General features: G+C 32.4%; 1 protein-coding gene across 1 annotated transcript; it reads right to left on the reverse strand.

The window, feature by feature from the left end:
• Positions 1-18,791: 18,791 nt before the first annotated feature.
• On the reverse strand, positions 18,792-19,046 carry BDBG_07644 (uncharacterized protein; the record flags this gene model as incomplete). The annotated part of the gene is made up of 1 exon (XM_031723185.1): positions 18,792-19,046. The coding sequence occupies one exon, from the start codon at positions 19,044-19,046 to the stop codon at positions 18,792-18,794; it is 255 nt and encodes an 84-aa protein (XP_031580294.1).
• Between the last annotated feature and the right edge of the window lie 2,510 nt (positions 19,047-21,556).

Below are 21,556 nucleotides of genomic sequence, written 5' to 3' on the forward strand. Positions count from 1 at the left end.
GTGTTGACAGACTTACTTACAGAGATAGAATCAGTTGATACTGCAGAGTTAGTTAGAGAAGACAAGCTTATCTATATAATGACTTTATGAGTGTCTGAGAACCTCGTGATCATGAAAACTAAGCTTCAGATATCAGAGAAATACTGAGATCTTGCAGAGATATTCAGCTCAGCAAAGACAGCTGAGCTTCTTTCTCACTGTGAGAAGAATCTAATAATAGATTTGATAGAAGAGTAGAAACCCTTCTGAGAACTAATCTATAAGCTCTCTCATCATGAGACAGAGGTCTTGTGAATCTATGTGAAGAAGAATCTGAAGAATGACTTTATCTGATCTTCACAGGCCTCCACAGGAGCCTCTGTGATATTTGTGAAGAAGAAGAATAAAGATCTCAGATTATGTGTAGACTACTGTGACCTGAACTTCAAGATAATAAAGAGCTGCTACTCTCTATCTCTGATTGAGAATGTGATCAACTGTCTCACAGAAGCTGTCATATTCACACAACTGAATGTGATTAATATATATGCATGGCTGTGAATATAATCTGAGAATGAATAAAAGACTGTCTTTAGAACTGCACTGAGATTGTTTAAATATCTAGTAGTATCTTTTGATCTGACTAATGTCTCTGTGGTATTTCAGTCTTTTATTAATAAAACACTTCATGTATATCTGAATGTCTTTGTGATAATATATCTGAATGATGTGATGATGTACTTCACAAAGAAGAAAGAACACACTGAGCATGTGTGAAGTGTGTTAAAGGCCTTAGATGAGGCAGAACTGTATATTAAGCTTATGAAGTGCAACTTCAGTATTCATTAAATTAATTTTCTAGAATATATAATCACTGTAGATGATATTCAGATGAAATCTTCATAGATTGAGACTATTCTATCATAATCAGAGTTAACTAGTATTCACAAGATTCAGATCTTTCTGAGCTTTGTGAATTTCTATAGATGATTTATCTTTATATTTATGAGAATCTTCTTAACTCTTACAGACATGCTGAAGGGTGAAAACAAGAAGAAGTCATCTTATAAATGAAGAATGAAAAGATTATTAAGAAGAGAGAACTGTGAGAACTTTCTTATTTCAGATACTTATGAGATCTTTGTAAGATTGAAATAGATATTTATGAATACAGTGATGCTGTTTCACTTTAATCTCTTACTCTTAACCAGATTGAAGACAGATATCTTCTTCTTTATGATTTCAGAAATAGTCTCATAACTACAGTTAAATAAGAACTGGGTTTCAGTGGTCTTTTTCTCACAGAAGATGCAACTCACAGAGATCAACTATAACATTCATGATCAGAAGCTTCTTATAATAGTGAAATTCTTTCATCACTGATATCACTACTTCAAGAGTCTTATAACAGTGATTACTGTTAAAACTGATCATGACAGCTTGTAATAGTTTACTTTAATCAAGGAACTCTTGTGACAGCAGGTTTACTGGGCTCAGAGACTGAGTGAGTTCTGATTCAAGATAGAATATATTAAGAGAACTAAGAACTCAGCAGATGAACTCTCTCACAGACCAGACTATGTTAAAGAGGCCAGAGTAACAGATATAGAGAGACTAGAGAAGGCAGAAAAGCTTTGCAGAATGCTTGAACTGAGTGTTATAAAGAGATTGACTGAAGAGTCTTTCAATCCCCTGTGAGAGAAGAGGAAGAAGAGAGAAAAGAAGCCTGTATAACTACTCTCTATAACACTGAGAGTTAATACTCTGAAAATCTCTGTAAGGATTCTTGAAGAGAGTATCTATAATCTGAAGAGTTTGTGAGCTTTGAGAAGTGCTGTAGAAGACCTGATATAAGAAGAAACAGAGTATAAGTCTTTATAAGATCTTCTATTCAGATTGTCTGAACTGCAACTGAAGAATGAATATGCTCAGTATATTTAAAAACTGCTCACAGCAGGGATCAACTCTGCAGAAATAAAGAATTGAAGAGACTTAAATAATCTCTTGCAAAGAGAGGACTGGATTTATGTGTCTGTGAATAAGTTTCTATGTATAGAACTTATCAAAAGATATCATGACTCTTCTCTAGTGAGTCATTTTACAGATACTAGAACTCATGAGTTGCTTGTAAGAAAATACTTCTGACTGAAGATGTGAGAACTTGTGAAGAAGATAGTAGATTCTTATGCTATTTATCAGAGTTTATGAGTAGTGCAGTTCAGATTATATAAAGAACTTACTTCTCTACTCATTCTGTGAAAACCTTGAGAACAGCTAGAAATGAATGCTCTTGTGAGTCTCTCTGAAAGCAAGAACATATATGATGCCTGCTTTGACAGTGTGCTGGTGATAGTGAATTACTTCATCAAGATAACACACTTTATACTCACTCATAAGAACTTGAAGTCAAAGAATTTGACTCACATCTTTGTCTGCAATGTGATCTGATTGTATGAGTTATCTGTGAATATTATCTCAGATAGAGAATCAATCTTTGCAGAAGAGTTCTGATCTGATCTGATAACTATACTGAAGATCTCATGAGATCTAAGTATGACTTTTCATCAACAGACAGATGAACAGACAGAACATCTGATAAGTATATTGAAACAGTATCTGCAGTGCTTTGTCAATTACAATCAGAATGACTGAATGCATTGATTATCACTTGTAGAGTTTATATACAACAACTCAAAGCATGTCAGCACAGATAAAACTCTCTTTAAGATGCTCACTGAGACTCATTTATGAATGATCTTGATGAACCTGCAAGAGTACACTATAGAGTGTGATGATGCCTGTGAATGAGCTGAGAGAATTCAGAAGATCTGGGAGAAAGTCTGTGAATTCTTAAGAAAGACTCAAGAGTATCAGAAGAGATACTATGACTTCAAGCACATTATAAAGAGTTTTAAGAAAGATAATAGAGTCTGACTAAGTCTAGAAAATATCATCACACAGAGATCTAGTAAGAAGCTGAATCTCTTATGAACAGAGTCTTGTAAGATTATGAAGAAAGTTAGCTTGTAGTTCTACAGGTTGAAACTGTCATCTGAGTTACAGATGTATAATGTTTTTCATATCTCTTTATTTCATGAATATAAGAAATTCTCAGAAGAGAATTCTGTGACTCATCACTCTATCTGTGAAGTACTAGAGAGTGAAAGAGAATATCAGATTAAAGAGATTATTGACTCAGAGAAGTGAGATTGTGAGCTCTAATTCAAGATTCAGTGATAAGAATATTCTGATAAGATGAATAAGTTCACTTGAGAATCATCTAAGCAGATAAGACATCTGCAGAAGCTGAGACATGACTTTTATACTGTGAATTCTGATAAGTCAGAATAATGCAGTCTTTGCTAAGAACCTGGTTATGATAAAGATATTAACACTGTTATTTATGAATTCTAGTCTATAAGATGATGAGTTTCTACTGAGATGAACAGTCTGCAGTGTATGTAAGAGAAGAAGAAATCATGTTCTTATTAAAGTTAAAAAACAGAAAATAAACAGGGCTGTGAACATAATTTAGAGATTAATAAAGAAAAAACAAAGAAAACTCACACTCACACTCTCAACTCTCTCACAACTATCAATTTTCTTTTTCAAAGAAGCAGAGAGCATCATATCTGTAGTACAGACAATTATTGCATTTGATATGAAGACTGTTAGAAATGCACAGACTTCAGAAGAGCTGAATATCAGAGTATACACAGTTGCAGCAGAGTCTTGAAGACTGATCATCTATGTATGTGATTAGATATCTCTTACAAAGCTGTGTCTGCTCTCTCAGTTGTGCTGAAGTATTCAGCCTGAAAACAATGAGAATGTGAAGAGAGAGCTTATCTACTCAGGTCAACTTCTGTTACAAATTCATGACATTTATATTATCTTGATTACTCAGATTTTACAGGTACTCAGAGACTCATCTCTCATTGATAATGAGATTGCAGAAATGTGCTGCAGTGTGAGAATCATTGATAGAGAACCTAGACATATTCACATATGCCTGGTCAGAGATTGTATAAGCAGAGAGAGAGTGATTGTAGGCCTGTGAGACTGCAGAAGACACTGGTAACACCAGAAGCTTTATAAGAACTGTTAGCTAGAATCTGTAAGGAATTACTTATGAGAAGACTTACAGCAAAGAAGAGAACTATACTGCTTGAAGTCAGGAACTGATCTGAGAGAGGCAGAGAGTTGGTCACTGATCTGAAGATCAGGTGTGGTGATGAGACTGAGGGAGATGAAGATGCAGTTGTGAGCAGCAGCATCTCTGCTTCATCAGCTGATAAAAAGTGATCAGAGAAGTTATAGAGATGTTCATGAGAAGCTTAGTAATGACTGAATATTATTTACAAAGAGATTGAAATTGAAAAAATTTTTTATTCTTGAGAAGTTCTTGAATCAATATACAGACATTGTCAGAAATACTCTCTCTCTGTCATCTGAGTGAAAACACTTCACAGATGAATGAGAATACTCACAGTTTGTGAGAATGAAAGCTGTTACAGAAAAAGGAAAAAGAAGATGAAGTTCTACAGACAGATCTGGGATATTTATACTACTCTAGAGAGGTTTGCTTACACTGTGAATGATTCTGTGAAACAGTCAGATTACTTCAGTAAACAAGAGTGATTGTGAATTACAGGCCTGAATCTTTCTATGTGACTATAAAGAGTGATTACAGACTGTGAATATCTTGATTCTACAATTCTACAGAGTTAATGAAAGAATGAAAAATTCCTCACAATTCTATAGTATTAAAAAACAATAATTTGTGAGAATAAGTGAAAGATTAACTTACAAATGTTTCTCTTTAATGAGAGTGATCTCACAGAGAGTGATTCACCTGTGAGATGAATCTGTGTGATGATTACATAAGAATCTTATGAAAATGATTGAGAGTCAACTGAAACTCTTCTGTATGAAAGATGTGAGATGAATCTGTGTGATAGTCAGAGAAGAATCTGTAGATTATAAAAAACCTTGTGAAACAAGGAACTGAGTAACAGACTCTTTTCTCTTTATAATAATAAGGAATTTTTCCTCACTGAGGTTTTTTATAGATGTAAAGGGTTTTTAGTGAGTATCACTGCAGTGCTGAGCTGACTATGAAGTCACTCAGTGAAAGGCTTCACAGATGAAGCCTTAGAGAGAGAGAGGTATGTAAGAAATCCTGCTTCTTATGAATTCTTTATCTCTATTCCTATCTCTTGTGTAATCAATAGGGCTAGCGGCCCTTGGCTACACATAACTATATAGACTGGAGTTTGTGAATACTATTTATAGCTCAGCTTGAATGCTATTATACATTTGACTTCTACATTTTATCTTCCTACTGTGAATACTTCTAGTAGTTAACAGTACATATCATGCCAAGCTGCAAACACCCGAATAATCGCCTGTAAGCACTTATTCTTACAGTTTTATAAGATAATAAAGACAGTCTCAATCACTTATACATCAATGCTGCAGTCAGCCTGATGAATGTATAATAGTTTATTTACTTATCTTGAGAAGCAGTTGAATCACTTAAACAGAAATTCAGTCTGAGATAAAGCTATAGTGCAGGCTATTATTACTGTAAGAGATAAACTAGCATATTACTACAGTAAAACTGAACAATCTTTTACAGAGTACTATACTATAGCAGCTCTACTAGATCTCTTCTGTTAAGTTAATATCTACACTTCTCAAGATTGAACAGAGAAGAAATGAGACTTGTATATTAAATTAGTCTGAGACTACTACAATGTCAACTATCAGAGATTTGAATGAGCAGATGTTTGAAATGTAAAGACAGTGAAATACAATTCTTTAGTAAGTAATGATCTTTGATAACACTTTATATCTCATAGAACTATAATACTAACTTTGAAACAGAACTTGCATACATTGATTATAACTGAAAATCAGGCAACACTACATACTTGTAAAACTGAATTTGATCACTATCTTTAAGATAATCTGACAAATTTACATATCAAATCAATTCTAGAGTTATAAAAAATTATTAAGAGTACATATTTAACTGTTGCACTGATGATATATAATATTCTGATAATTTCATTGATAGAGGTGAGAATGAAGTAAAAGTTCAACTCAAGTTGAGATATTTATCACTATTATCAGAGACAATTACAAGAAGAAATAATCAAGAAACTCATGATTATAAAATATAGAATTATTAGACAGTTTAATACCTCTGATCATAGTATATCAGAGAAGTGTAGTTTTCATAAGAAAGTGAAGAATAAACTTACACAAGAATATATTTAGTTGTTTCATGAGTGTTATCAATAATTATTACCAAATTCTGATTATATAAGTAATCACTGAATGAACTGAATGAGACTGATTTTAATCTTCAGTCTCAGTCTCATTCTGATTTTGAAAGAATGATCATCTTTCACAGTTTATTCTGAGAAATTACTCTCATTTCACTGTTCTTGAATTAAATCTGATCATTTTTCACATCATTTCTCTCAGAAATGATTCATTTTCAGATTTTTTTAAGGCTTAATTCTGGTGGGACTCACGCCAAGAAATGTATGAGACCAGATCAAATGAGACCAAATGTGAAATTCATAGTCCCGCCGGTCAGTCTAGAGTAGATAGAGTGATGCAATTGATAGGTGCTACTACATATTCATGAATTTTTGATAAGGTGCATGTGATGTCACGTGAGGTCACGTTACAGAGCATTTTACTCGGAAAAGTTGGTTTTTCTATAATATATAGAGAGATGTTCTGATGAAATAGAGAAAAGATTAGCTTCTGTTCAAATCTATAAACAGAAGCTAGAAGAGATCAGACAATAATAATTTAAAGAGAAAATGATAATAAATGTAATTCTTGTATCTACTGTGATTGATAATATGTATAATATGAAAGCTATGATAGACAGAAGTCTATACTACTATACAATGATAAAATCTTCAGTTATAAAATATTATAATCTTTAGCATATTCTCTTATCAAAACCCTGACTTCTCACAGAATTTGATAATTCAAAAGACATTTGTACTCATTACATGATGAAGTTGATCATAGATGTGAGAGAACATTAATATGAAGATATCTACATATATAAAGTTGATAATCTTGATTATAATCTTATATTAGAACTTGTCTGACTATCTGAATAAGACATCTTATTAAATACTTAAAACAGAAGCTTGATATTCTCTAACAATGATAGAATCTATGAAGATGATATTTATAAGATCATGAATCTGACACAGATCTCTGCTAACATATATAAAATGCTTTGAAAAAGAAGTCACTGATAGCAGAATTATATAACAATCTATTTCATCAGTCTGACTGATATTAAAAAGACTCTAGAAAAGTTATCTTATATTACAATAACAGATTCTCATACAAAACTCTCTTAATAATATCATGAATATCTAGATGTCTTCTGATAAGATAATATTATAAACATATCACTCTTATGAGATTCTGAAGTGAATCACAGTATCAAGTTAGAGAAAAAGAATAATAAGAACTCTGAACTGTCATGAGACTCTCTTTATAACATGTTTCAAGATAAACTTCTTCTTCTTTGAAAGACACTCAATGATCTATTAAATAAAGAATTCATACATGTTAGCAACTCTTTCACTGCAGCCTCTATTCTCTTTGCAAAGAAATCAGATGAAGAACTTCAGTTCTGTATAGATTATCAAGAATTGAATAGATTAATAAAGAAAGACTGTTATTCTTTATCTCTTATCAATAAAACTCTAGCTCACATTGAATAAGCTTAATAGTTTACAAAGTTAGATGTCATCATCACATTTCATAAGATTCATATTACTGAAGAAGATAAGTGACTTACAGTATGTCAAATATGATATAATCTCTTTGAATGAGTAGTCACACTCTTTGAACTGATCAATGTCTTCAGTATATTTCAGAAGTATATCAACTGAGCACTTCAAGACTTTCTTGATAAATTTGTATCTACTTATCTAGATAACATTCTCATCTTCACTGATGAATTCAGAAAGAAATATCAAGAGTATGTGTAAAAAGTATTACAATAACTATAAGAAGCAGAACTATCAATTGATATTAATAAGTGTGATTTCAAAGTCAAGAGTACTAAATACTTAGATTTCATCATAGAAGCTGATAAGAGAATCTGAATGAATTCTGAGAAGATCTCTACTATTCTTGAATGAGAGACTCTGTGCACTGTGAAAGATGTACAAAGCTTTATTGAATTTACTAACTTCTATCAGTGATTTATACAACACTTCTCAGATATTATAAGATCACTTACAGAACTCACTAAGAAAGACTCAGTATTTCAATGATCAGCAGATACTGAAGCTGTATTTATAAAGATGAAGAAGATCTTCATTAATATCTCTCTGTTAATAATATTTGATTCTGATTATAAAACAGTTATTGAAGCTGATTTCTCTGACTATATAATAGAAGAAGTGATATTCTATAATTATATACTTTCATATCTAAGAAACTGAGTTCTGCTGAATGCAATTATGAGATCTATAATAAGAAACTTCTTATAATTATATACTGTTTAGAAGAATGATACTCTGAACTCTGAAATATCTCTGAATTTAAGATAGTCACAGATTATAAGAATCTCAAATACTTTATAACTATCTGTAAACTCACTGAATAACAGATATAATGATCTGAGTTCTTAAGCTGTTTTCATTTTATAATACACTATCATTCTGACAGTCAGAACTCAGTGACAGATGCTCTCTTACAATGAGAGTAAGATATATTATCTAATGTAATAGATACTCACTGAATGAACTAAGAGCACTGACTCTTGAATCTGAAGATATTAGTTGATCAAGATGAAACAGCTTACAGCACTATACATGCTTCTTCAATTAGAACTGTTACTGATATCTTAACTTCTCTCAAATCTATATTAGATAAGCTATGATATACAGCAGCTTAAACTGATGAACTTCTTCAAGCACTCACTGAAGCAGTATAATAAGAAGCACTCTAATTTCTTTCAGAATTACATGTAAGAATTGACATCTCAGAATATTCAATTGATGATAATAGCACTCTATAATTTCATAAATAACACTGAGTCTCTCACTCTGAACTCTTACATACTCAGATAATGCAAGAGATACATAATTCATATATAACTGATTATTCAGATTATAAATAACTGTATAGAATAATCTTCTGAGAGTTCTATTAATCTGAGATATTAAACAGTATCAGACACTTTGTCTGAAACTGCAATCACTGTTCTTCTATTATCTTATAAAAGAACTATAGAAAAGATCTACTGAAATCACTCAATATTTCTGATAGAATCTGATGAGATGTAGTAATTAACTTCACTATTAATCTATCTAAGAGCAAGAGTTGTAGAAACATTCTAATCATCATTGATTAACTAAGTAAAGATATAATATTGAAATCTTGTAATAAGATAAATACTGAACAAGTTACTGAAGTCTTTTTACAGAGTTCATTCTATCAGATGCATGAATTGCTGAGATTAATAGTATTGAATCAGAGTCATCAATTCATAAGCACTCTCTGAACAAGAATCTGTCAAGTTCTCAAGATTATATATCATCTGTTAACTATCTATCACTCTGAGACTAATAATGCATCAGAACAGATAATTCAAACTGTAAAAAACTATCTTTATAAGTTCTGCAATCACTTATAAGATGATTGACATAACCTGCTTCTACACATAGAGATCACTATCAATGAACAAGATGCTATTTCAATAGATGTAAGCTCATTCTTTCTTATACACAGTTATTATATGAAGATGTTAAATCTTCTAGAGATTACATAGTTCACACTGAACCTCTGCAGTCTGATTCAGATCACTGATAATATAGTAATAAAACTCTGAGATACATGTGATTAAGTAGAAGTCTTCATAGTAAGTGCTAAACAGAATCAAGAAGATCAAATCAATATTCATTAAAATCTTATTAAACAATATAAGATAGAAGATCTAATATGATTGAATCTTAAGAATATATGAACTATATATTCATCTCATATACTAGATTATCATCATATCAGATATAAAGTGATAGAAGTTCTAGATAGTTATAACTACTAGACTGATTATGTGACTGTGTCTGAAACCAGAATCAGATTTTTTAATAGTCTCATTATCAATTTGTCTGATCTCATTACATGATTTTAACATTAGATAGTAGTTTCATACTGTCTTAGTGAGACTTACTGTCTACTCTTATGTAAGAAATCCCGCTTCTTGCGGATTCTTTACCTCTATTCCTATCTCTCGCGTAACTAATAGGGCTAGCGGCCCTTGGCTACACATAACTATATAGACTGGAGTTCGCGAATACTATTCATAGCTCAGCTTGAATGTTATTATACATTTAATCTCTACATTTTATCTTTCTACTGTGAATACTTCTAGTAGTTAACAGTACATATCATATCAAGCTGCAAATATCTGAATAATTGTCTGTGAGCATTTATTCTTACATTTCAAGCTCAGTCAGTCAGCAACTGCTCATTATGACTGAAAGAACTAGAAACTTGTATACTTCAACCCCTGCAAATCCTACTGCAGACACTCAGAAGCAGTCATCTGAATCATGAATAACTCTCATGAAAGAAGTCTCAGAGAACTTATCAATCACTCACAGAACATCATTCTCTGCATCTGTGACAGAGAAACTCTCAGAACTTATGAATGAATTAATCTCAGTGAAGAACATTCTTGAGTATCTCTCATAAAATCAAGCTATTTTTCTACAAGAAATGCTTACTGTCTGCAAACACTCTTGAACTGAGTCTCTAGACATGATCTTCAGAGATATCTGTGAACTGAAAAGAAACTTTCTTAAGCTGCAATCACTTAAGGCCATCTATTGAATCACAATCTATAAAAGCTTTTGTAAGTTTGTATTTGAAATTGACTCACAAGCCTGACTGTGTGACATGAAAGATAAAGAAGCTGTTATCTATGCAATGACAGGCCTCTATTACACTGAAGTTAAGAACTGGCTGAATTATCTAGAGAATGATTATAAGAGATCTTGATAATCTGTTCTCAAGACCTATCTAGAGAATAAGTTAAGAGACTCTGTGAGCTGAACAGAGAACACCTGAGCTGTGATCATCAATATTAGAAAAAGAGATAAGAAATCTGATGAAGACTACTTGTGACACTTCATGAAATTATGATGTGAATTGAGATCTGTGAAAACAGGGTCCTGGAACAAGATCTGAATGATGATATTTGTGAAGAGACTGAATAAAGATATGCAGAACAAGCTCATTGAGTAAGACTCTAAGTTCTTGACTCTGAAGAAACTGATAACTCTCATTCATTACTTATGAATCACTGTGAGAGTCACAGACTTATGAAGAGTGAATCATTGATCAGCTCTGCAAGGGCCAGGACAACAGAGAACAGATTTATCAGAAAAAGATGACAAGATACAGAGAGATTCATATCTGACTGCTGAGCAGAGAGAGAGAGCTTCACAAGCTCTCATAAATAGAGTGTATAATAGAGAGATCAAGAAAAAGAGACTCTACTTCATCTATTCTAAATCAGAACATCTCTATGCAAACTGTCTGAATAAATCAAAATAGGAATTTGAGAAGTTATAGACAGAGTCAGCAACAGCCTTCTTAAGGGCTCTGAAGCTGATACCTGAATCTGTTACTTTCTTAATGAAAATGCTTGCTCATGAGAAGAGACTGTGCTGCAGTACTGCTGCTCTGCAAGCATGAGAAGCATTGATGAACTCAGGATCCCAGGTCACTGTGATGTCTCTAAAGCTTGTAGAGTGAATGAGCTGAAAGATGAAGACTGAGAATCTGCTCTTACAATAAGCAGAGTGTGAGAACTCAGATCTGAGAACTAAGAGACTCATGAGAGTCATCTTTGAATTATAAGATCTCTCTGAAATCTGGAGAAGATTTGCAGAAACTGTGATTATTACAGACATTATAGATGACATGTACTTAGAACTTACATGACTTCAAAGACACAATCTGTACATAGCTGTCTGTGAGTCAGGTTTATACTTCTGATCAGTGTTGACAGACTTACTCACAGAGATAGAATCAGTTGATACTACAGAGTTAATTAGAGAAGACAAGCTCATCTATATAATGACTTTGTAAGTGTCTGAGAATCTTGCAGTCATGAAAACTGAGCTTCAGATATCAGAGAAATACTGAGATCTCACAGAGATGTTCAGCTCAGTAAAGGCAGCTGAGCTTCTCTCTCATCATAAAAAGAATCTGATAATAGATTTGATAGAAGAGTAGAAACTCTTCTGAGAATCAATCTATAAGCTCTTTCATCATGAGACAGAGGTCTTATAAATCTATGTGAAGAAGAATCTGAAGAATGACTTCATTCAATCTTCACAGACCTCTGTGAGAGCCTCTGTGATATTCATGAAGAAGAAGAATGAAGATCTCAGATTATGTGTAGACTATTATAATCTGAACTTCAAGATAACAAAGAGCTGCTACTCTCTGTCTCTGATTGAGAATGTGATCAATCATCTCATAGAAGCTGTCATATTCATATAACTGAATATGATCAATATATATACACAGCTGTGAATATGATCTGAGAATGAATAAAAGACTGTCTTTAGAACTGCACTGAGATTGTTTGAATATCTAGTGATATCTTTTAATCTGACTAATGTCTCTGTAGTATTTCAGTCTTTCATCAATAAAACACTTCATGTATATCTGAATGATGTGATGATGTACTTTACAAAGAAGAAAGAACACACTGAGTATATGTAAAGTGTGTTGAAGATCTTAGATGAGACAGAACTGTATGTTAAGCTTGCAAAGTACAACTTCAATGCTCACTGAATTAATTTCCTAGAATATGTAATCACTGTAGATGATATTCAGATGAAACCTTCATGAGTTGAGACTATTCTATCATGACTGAAGTTAACTAGTATTCACAAGATTCAGATCTTTCTGAGCTTTGTGAATTTCTATAGACAGTTTATCTTTGTGTTCATGAGAATCTTCTTGATTCTTACAGATATGCTGAAGAGTGAAAATAAGAAGAAGTCATTCTGTAAACAGAGAATGAAAAGATTGTTAAGAAGAGAGAACTGTGAGAACTTTCTTATCTCAGAAACTCATAAGATCTTTTACAAGATTGAAACAGATATTCATGAATACAGTGATACTGTTTCACTTTGATCTCTTGCTCTTAATCAGATTGAAGACAGATATCTTCTTCTTTATGATTTCAGAAATAGTCTTATAACTACAGTTAAATGAGAACTGGGTTTCAGTGATCTTTTTCTCACAGAAGATGTAACCTGCAGAGATCAACTATAGCATTCATGATCAGAAGCTTCTTATAATAGTGAAATTCTTCTGTCACTGATATCACTACTTTGAGAGCCTTGTGACAGTGATTACTATTAGAACTGATTATGACAGCTTGTGATAGTTTACTTCAATCAAGAAACTCTCACAGTAGCAGATTCACTGAGCTCAGAGACTGAGTGAATTCTGATTCAAGATAGAATATATCAAGGAAACTAAGAACTCAGTGAATGAACTCTCTCACAGGCCAGACTATGTTAAGAAGACCAGGATGACAGATATAGAGAGACTAGAGAAGACAGAAAAGCTTCACAGAATGCTTAAACTGAGTGTTGTAAAGAGATTGACTGAAGAGTCTCTTAATTCCCTGTGAGAGAAGAAGAGAAAGAGAGGAAAGAAGTCTGTATAACTACTCTCTATAACACTGAGAGTCAACACTCTGAAGATCTTTATGAGAATTCTTGAAGAGAGTATCTATAATCTGAAGAGTTTACAGGCTTTGAGAAGTGCTGTAGAAGACCTGATGTAAGAAGAAATAGAGTATAAGTCTTCATAAGATCTTCTATTCAGATTGTCTGAACTGCAACTGAAGAATGAATATGCTCAGTATATTTGAAAACTGCTCATAGCAGGGATCAATTCTGCAGAAATAAAGAATTAAAGAGACTTAAATAATCTCTTGTGAAGAGAGGACTGGATTTATGTGCCTGTGAATGAGTTTCTATGCATAGAACTTATTAAAAGGTATCATGACTCTTCTCTAGCAGGTCATTTTACAGATACTAGAACTCATGAGTTGCTTATAAGAAAATACTTCTGACTGAAGATACAAGAACTTATAAAGAAGATAGTAGATTCTTACACTATTTGTCAGAATTCATGAGTAGTATGATTCAGATTATATAAAGAACTTACTCCTCTACTCATTCTGTGAGAACCTTGAAAACAGCTAGGAATGAATGCTCTTGTGAGTCTCTCTGAAAGTAAGAACATATATGATGTCTGCTTTGACAGTGTGCTGATGATAGTGAATTACTTTATTAAGATAGCACACTTTATACTCACCTGCAAGGACTTGAAGTCAAAGAATTTAACTTATATCTTCATCTGTGATGTGATTCAGTTGCATGAGTTATCTGTGAACATTGTCTCAGACAGAGAATCAATCTTTGTAGAAGAGTTCTGATCTGATCTGATAACTATACTGAAGATCTCATGAGATCTAAGCACAGCTTTTCATCAACAGATAGATGAACAGACAGAATGTCTGATAAGTATATTGAAACAGTATCTGTGATGCTTTGTTAATTACAATCAGAATGACTGAGTGCATTGATTATCACTTACAAAGTTTGTGTATAACAACTCAAAGCATGTCAGCACAGATAAAATCCTCTTTGAGATGCTCACTAAGACTCATCTGCAGATGATCTTGATGAATCTGCAAGAGTACACTATAGAGTGTGATGATGCCTGTGAACAGGCTGAGAGAATTCAGGAGATTCAGGAGAAAGCCTGTAAATTCTTGAGAAAGACCTAAGAGTATCAGAAGAGATACTATGACTTCAAGCATATTATAAAGAGTTTCAAGAAAGATGATAGAGTCTGACTAAGTCTAGAAAACATCATCATGCAGAGATCTAGTAAGAAGCTGAATCTCTTATGAACAGAGTCTTATAAGATTGTAAAGAAAGTTAGCTTGCAGTTCTACAGATTGAAACTGTTATCTGAGTTATAAATATACAATGTTTTTCATGTCTCTTTACTCTACAAATATAAGAAATTCTCAGAAGAGAATTCTGTGACTCATCACTCTATTCATGAAGTACTAGAGAGTGAAAGAGAATATCAGATCAAAGAAATTGTTAACTCAGAGAAGTGAGATTATAAGCTCTGATTCAAGGTTCAGTGATAAGAATATTCTGACAAGATGAATGAGTTCACTTAAGAATTATCTGAGCAGATAAGACATCTGCAGAAGCTGAGACATGACTTTCATACTATGAATTCTGATAAGTCAGAATAATGTGATCTTTGCTAAGAACCTAGTTATGATAAAGACATTAACACTGTCATTTATGAATTCTAGTCTATAAGATGATGAGTTTCTACTGAGATGAACAGTCTGCAGTGTATACAAGAGAAGAAGAAATCATATTCTCATTAAAGTTAAAAAACAGAAAATAAACAGGGCTGTGAACACAATTTAGAGATCAACAAAGAAAAAACAAAGAAAATCCACACTCACATTCTCAATCTTCTCACAACTATTAATTTCTCTCTTCAAAGAAGCAGAGAGTATTATATCTGTGATACAGACAATTGTTGCATTTGATGTGAAGACTGTCAGAAATGCACAGACTTCAGAGAAGCTGAACATCAGAGTGTGTGTAGTTGTAGCAGAGTCTTGAAGACTAATCATCTGCATATATAATCAGATACTTCTTACAAAGCTGTGTCTGCTCTCTCAGTTATGCTGAAGTATTCAGCCTGGAAATAATGAGAATATGAAGAGAAAGCTCATCTGCTCAGACTAACTCTTATCATGAATTCATGATATTCACATTGTCTTAATTACTCAGATTTTGCAGATACCTGAAGACTTATCTTTTATTAACAATGAAATTACAGAAATGTGCTGCAGTGTGAGAATCATTGATAGAAAATCTAGACATATTCACATATGTCTGATCAGAGATTGTGTGAGCAGGGAAGAGATAATCATAGGTCTGCAGGGCTGTAGAAGACACTGATAACACTAGAAGCTTCACAAGAACTGTCAGCTAGAATCTGTAAGAAATTACTTATAAGAAGACTTACAGCAAAGAGAAAGACTGCACTGCTTGAAGTCAGAGACTGATCTGAGAAAGATAGAAGATTAGCTGTTAGTCTGAAGATTGAGTGCAGTGGCAGGGCTGAAAGAGATGAAGATGCAGTTGTAAGTGATGATGTCTCTGCTTCATCAGCCAGTAAAAAGTGATCAGAGAAGTTGTGAGAACACTCATAAGAAGCTCAGCAGTGACCAGACATTATTTGTGAAGAGATTGAAATTGAAAAAAATTTTTATTCTTGAGAAGTTCTTGAATTAATATACAGATATTATCAGAAACACTCTCTCTCTATTATCTGAGTGAAAACACTTCACAGATGAATGAGAATACTCACAGTTTGTAAGAATAAGAGCTGTTATAGAAAAAGAAAAAAGAAGATGAAGTTCTGCAGACAGATCTGGGATATTTATACTACTCTAGAGAGGTTTACTTACACTATGAGTGATTCTGTGAAACAGTCAGATCACTTCAGTAAACAAGAGTGATTATGAATTACAGATCTGAATCTTTCTATGTGACTATAAAGAATGATTGTAGACTGTGAACATCTTGATTCTATAATTCTACAGAGTTAATGAAAGAATGAAAAATTCCTCATAATTCTACAGTGTTAAAGAATAATGATTTGTGAGAATGAGTGAAAGATTAACTTACAAATATTTCTCTTTGATGAGAGTGATCTCACAGAGAGTGATTCATCTGTAAGATGAATCTGTGTGATGATCACATAAGAATCTCATGAAAATAATTGAGAGTTAACTGAAACTCTTCTGTATGAAAGGTATGAGATGAATCTGTGTGATAGTCAGAGAAGAATCTGTAGATTATAAAGAATCTTATAAAATAAGAAACTGAGTGACAGACTCTTTTCTCTTTATAATAACAAGGGATTTTTCCTCACTGAGGTTTTTTATAGATGTGAAGGGTTTTTAGTGAGTATCACTGCAGTGCTGAGCTGACTATGAAGTCACTCAGTGAAAGGCTTCACAGATGAAGCCTTAGAGAGAGAGGGGTATGTAAGAAATCTCACTTCTTGTGAATTCTTTACCTCTATTTCTATCTCTCATGTAATTAATAGAGCTAGCGGCCCTTGGCTACACACAACTATATAGACTGGAGTTCACGAATACTATTCATAGCTCAGCTTGAATGTTATTATACATTTGACCTCTACATTTTATCTTCCTATCACAAATACTTCTAGTAGTTAACAGTACATATCACGCCAAGCTGCAAATACCTGAATAATCGCCTGCGAGCACTTATTCTTACATCTTATCATATTTTTCAAATGAGACCATGATTTCCACTTCTCAATTCAAATTATTTTTATTGCTTTAAATGACTTTAAATCTCATTTGAGTATTATCAAAAAGCATTACTTTTTAAAAAATTAAAAATAGTCTAAAAAAAACCTTAAAATTTCTAAAAATAGTAACTTTATGCCAAGAATGAGACTAAATAAGATTAAATGAAATCACTTTCTCATTTTTTTCAAGTCATGGTTTCATTTTAAGATCTGATATATAGTCACTTTACATGTTTTTTTGATAGTCAGTCCCAGCGGGATTCACGCCAAGAAATGTATGGGATCAGATCAAATGAGACTAAATATAACATAGCGGAACTGAAGCGGTGGCTAGTCAGCGGTGTCACATAGAGGTAGTTGTTAAGAAGCTGTATGAGTGAGCTTGACTATCTTGCTTGAATAGTGAGCTCATAGGCTACAGAGTTATTGTGAGAATATCACAGATATGATACTTAGTATACTAAGAAAATTGTATGAGACATACAGTAACTCTTATATATATTTTAGTAGATGAAAAAACAAATCACTGACTTCTTTGATAAGAAGTCAGTATCTAGCTATTTTATATAAACAATGAGTGAATACTCTTCTTTCATTTCATAAGTGTGAATAGCTGAAGTAATACCTCAGTAACATCTCATTGTCAAGAAAGAGTAATTTACTGACCTTATATAGAAGTGAGATTCTCATATTCATCAATCAGATCTTTCTATAATACATCTGAATAATGTCATAGAGTGATTAAAAATCAGTTCAGACAGTCTGCAGAATGAATAAAATCATTCATATGAAAGTAATAAGCTGTGTAAAACTGCAACAGAGTCTTGACATAGCTAAGAGTATGACAATGCTCTTTTCTTTAAGAATATAGTCTCTATACTCTCAAGATTACTGGATTAGAAATTATCTTTATTATATAGTAATAATTGTCAACTGATTAACAGTGTATATACTGCATGTGATACAAAGAAATAGATGATTTTTTCTACTGACTGTGTAGATCTTTCTTTACTCATCTTCATTTAAATTAAATATGTGATAAGTGAGTTTCTTATATATCAATTTAGAATATAAAAAATATAGTTAACAAGTGACTTACAGATCTCTTATTATATTTCATTTTATATATAAAATTCTCTGTAAAAGTGATGTATTTTAGAGATAAAGTTAACAGTAGTAATAGAATTTTTTGAAAAGATCTCTCTCTCTGTGAAATATTTTTCTTTCTCTCTCTCTTCAATTGTAATAGTAAGTGTATGAAAGTATTGTTCTTGAAGAATAATAAAGAACTTATTCTGATGTTTTCTAGTGAGTAAACATCTTCATGATGTGGCTGCAGCCTCTGTGGCTATTAAGAAAGTCAGGTTGAAGACAGAGACAGTGGCATCAATGAGCTGCAGAAGCATCACTTTCATTGCCACATCTTCTTCTTCTTCTATATCTCTTATGGCTGTGGTGATAGTCACTGTGCCTTGCAGTGAGATGTTGTCTCTTCTGCTGATCAGTTTGTCTGTGTTCAGTTCTTTCTCTGCCTTTCTCTTCACTGTTGCAATGCCACTTCTTCTCTCAATCAACATGATAGCATATGACCTCATGTGATCATTTGAAGAGAACCTCAGAGAGAGCTTGATTCTGAAAACAGTGACTCTGAGAAGCTTAATCTGTAGTTTCTCTCTCACAGCATATCTGAGCTCTGCTTGAGATGCTGTTAAGTTAAGTCTGCAGAGTCTCATGATTTCTTTATCTTCTCTCTGTGAAAAGGCTTCAGTGCAGTCTCTGACTGATACTGCTACTTATCTGCACTATGTCAAGCAGCTGAAGAAGAAGAAGATCTTATATACTCACTTCTTCTTTCACTTCTGTTATTTCTGTTACATCTGTAACAATAACTCCTGTCTCTCTGTAAGTATTATCTTACAGAAAGACATTGTGTCAGCTCTGATAAGAAGTCTAGATGCTTAAGCAGTACAGAGCAAGAGTCTCAGAGCTTCAAGTGTTAATAAATTCTGTCAAGACTGAGAAGATCTCTCTTACTCATCTGTAAAAGAAGATGAAAGCATGAGTCTCTAAGATGAAAAAACATCTCAGAATAACTGATCTCAAGAAGAGATCAGTTAGTATCACTGTTGAAAGTATCACAGAGATTAATCACTGATTGAAGAGAATCTCACTTCAATTAAAGCAGATGACTGAGATGCTTTGTAAGTTGATAAGTTAATATTTTATGTATTTCTCATGCTCTTCTGCAGTGTCACAGCACTAACTTCTCAACAGACAAAGATATCAGTGCTGAAGACTTCAATGATGAAGAATGAGTTTAATGAGAGTATGATTGTTAATAAGTAGATTCTGAAATTCCCTCTTTTTACTTTTTCAGCAGGCTGCAGCTTTATTAGATTAGCAGTAGTCTGTGAGTTAATAATATTAATCTTTTTATTGATTTCAAATATCTCTTTTCTTTAATCACTTCAGAAATGTTACACTTGTGTAGTCTTATTAAACTTCTAAAAAACTCTTTGAGAGAAAATAGAACAAGAGTGTTATAGAGTCTATAAGACATTAGCTCATCATTATAAAATCATCTCTAAAAAATTCTTTAAGAAAAATGAGAAGTCTTAAGCAGTATTTCTTACTCAACATCTCTGATATGTAATGAGATAATCTCTACTAGCTGTCTCATAGCTTGCAATCTCTTTCTCAGTATTTTTCAAATATTTAAGCAGTTTTCATAAATTCTCTGATAATGAATATTCTTCTTATTTCACAAGATATTAAAGCTTACTATAATATGTTCACTTATTCAATATTTTCTTCATAAGATATTCAGTATTGTTCTCTATCTTGATATTATTCAGCTGAGACAGCTTTATTTTAGAGTATTACTTATAAAGCTTTAAATAGAAAATGTGATAAACAGAATGAATTGATTTTAATTCTGTAAGTAATTTCAACTTATATGTCTGCTTACTTATCATTCTTATTACTGAGAAAGATTCTAGTCACTGCTTACTAAGCTTCTTATATAATCTTGTTATCTTAATATTCTTTGCTGAAAGTAGTACTTGATTCTCTATCAAGAACTTCATTAAAAGATGTTTTCAATTATAGTATTTTATCTACTACTTCTGAGTGTAGTGAATGCTTTTCACTGTCTTTTCATAAATTTTATTTAAAAGTTTCAATCTCACTTTTACTTCTAACACTGAGAAATACTCTGTTCTCTGTATCTGTCTAATATTCTGACTGTCTATTTCTCTCTTTGAAACATCATTCACAATGTCACTGAGTAATAAAGAATTATATTCATAATAAGTATAAAAAGAAGATATCTTTAAGATTGCATTCTTTGCATTGTTATATATGAATTCAGTAGTCAGAAGATGTTTTAGTCAATTATTCTGATAATATAAATAGAATACTTGAAGATGCTGTTCTAGTGTCTGATTCTGATGTTCAGTCTGATTATCTGTCTGTGAATAAAATGTAATACTGAGAAGACATCTTATTATAAGATAATAGTAAAAAGTCAATCAGTATTTACTGATGAAGAGAGATTCTTGATCTATTATCAATGATTTTAAAGCACTGTGATTACAAATAATGATATCTAAAAACAGGTCAGTCAATTCAGAGGCTTTAATCTTTTTATAAGTAGAAATATATCTGATTATCTTTATGAAGTAGTTAATAATAACTAAAATTGAGTTATATTCTTTAACTCTTGTCAACTTCAGTAGATCAACTATGAAATTCATTGATAGATTCTGTCATAAGTTCTTTGAAATAGACAGTGATACTCACTTACTGTATTACTTATACTGCAGAATGTTTATTCTTTAACAGATATTATAAGTCTTAATATACTCTTTAACATCTGTCTGAAGCTTGTCTTAAATATATTTATATTTTAGAAGCTTCTCAGTCTTCTCTAACTCAAAGTGTCTCACATGAGAATTATTATAATAAATTCTCAATAACTCCTGATACATCACTCTACTATAAGAGATGAAGACTGAACTATTCAGCAGTAGAAGTTCATATTCTTCTAGTTATCAGTGACTTGATTTCTTAGTGACACTGCCCTGCT

Source organism: Blastomyces gilchristii (genome assembly GCF_000003855.2).
Source record: "Blastomyces gilchristii SLH14081 genomic scaffold supercont1.19, whole genome shotgun sequence".
Classification (NCBI taxonomy): domain Eukaryota; kingdom Fungi; phylum Ascomycota; class Eurotiomycetes; order Onygenales; family Ajellomycetaceae; genus Blastomyces; species Blastomyces gilchristii.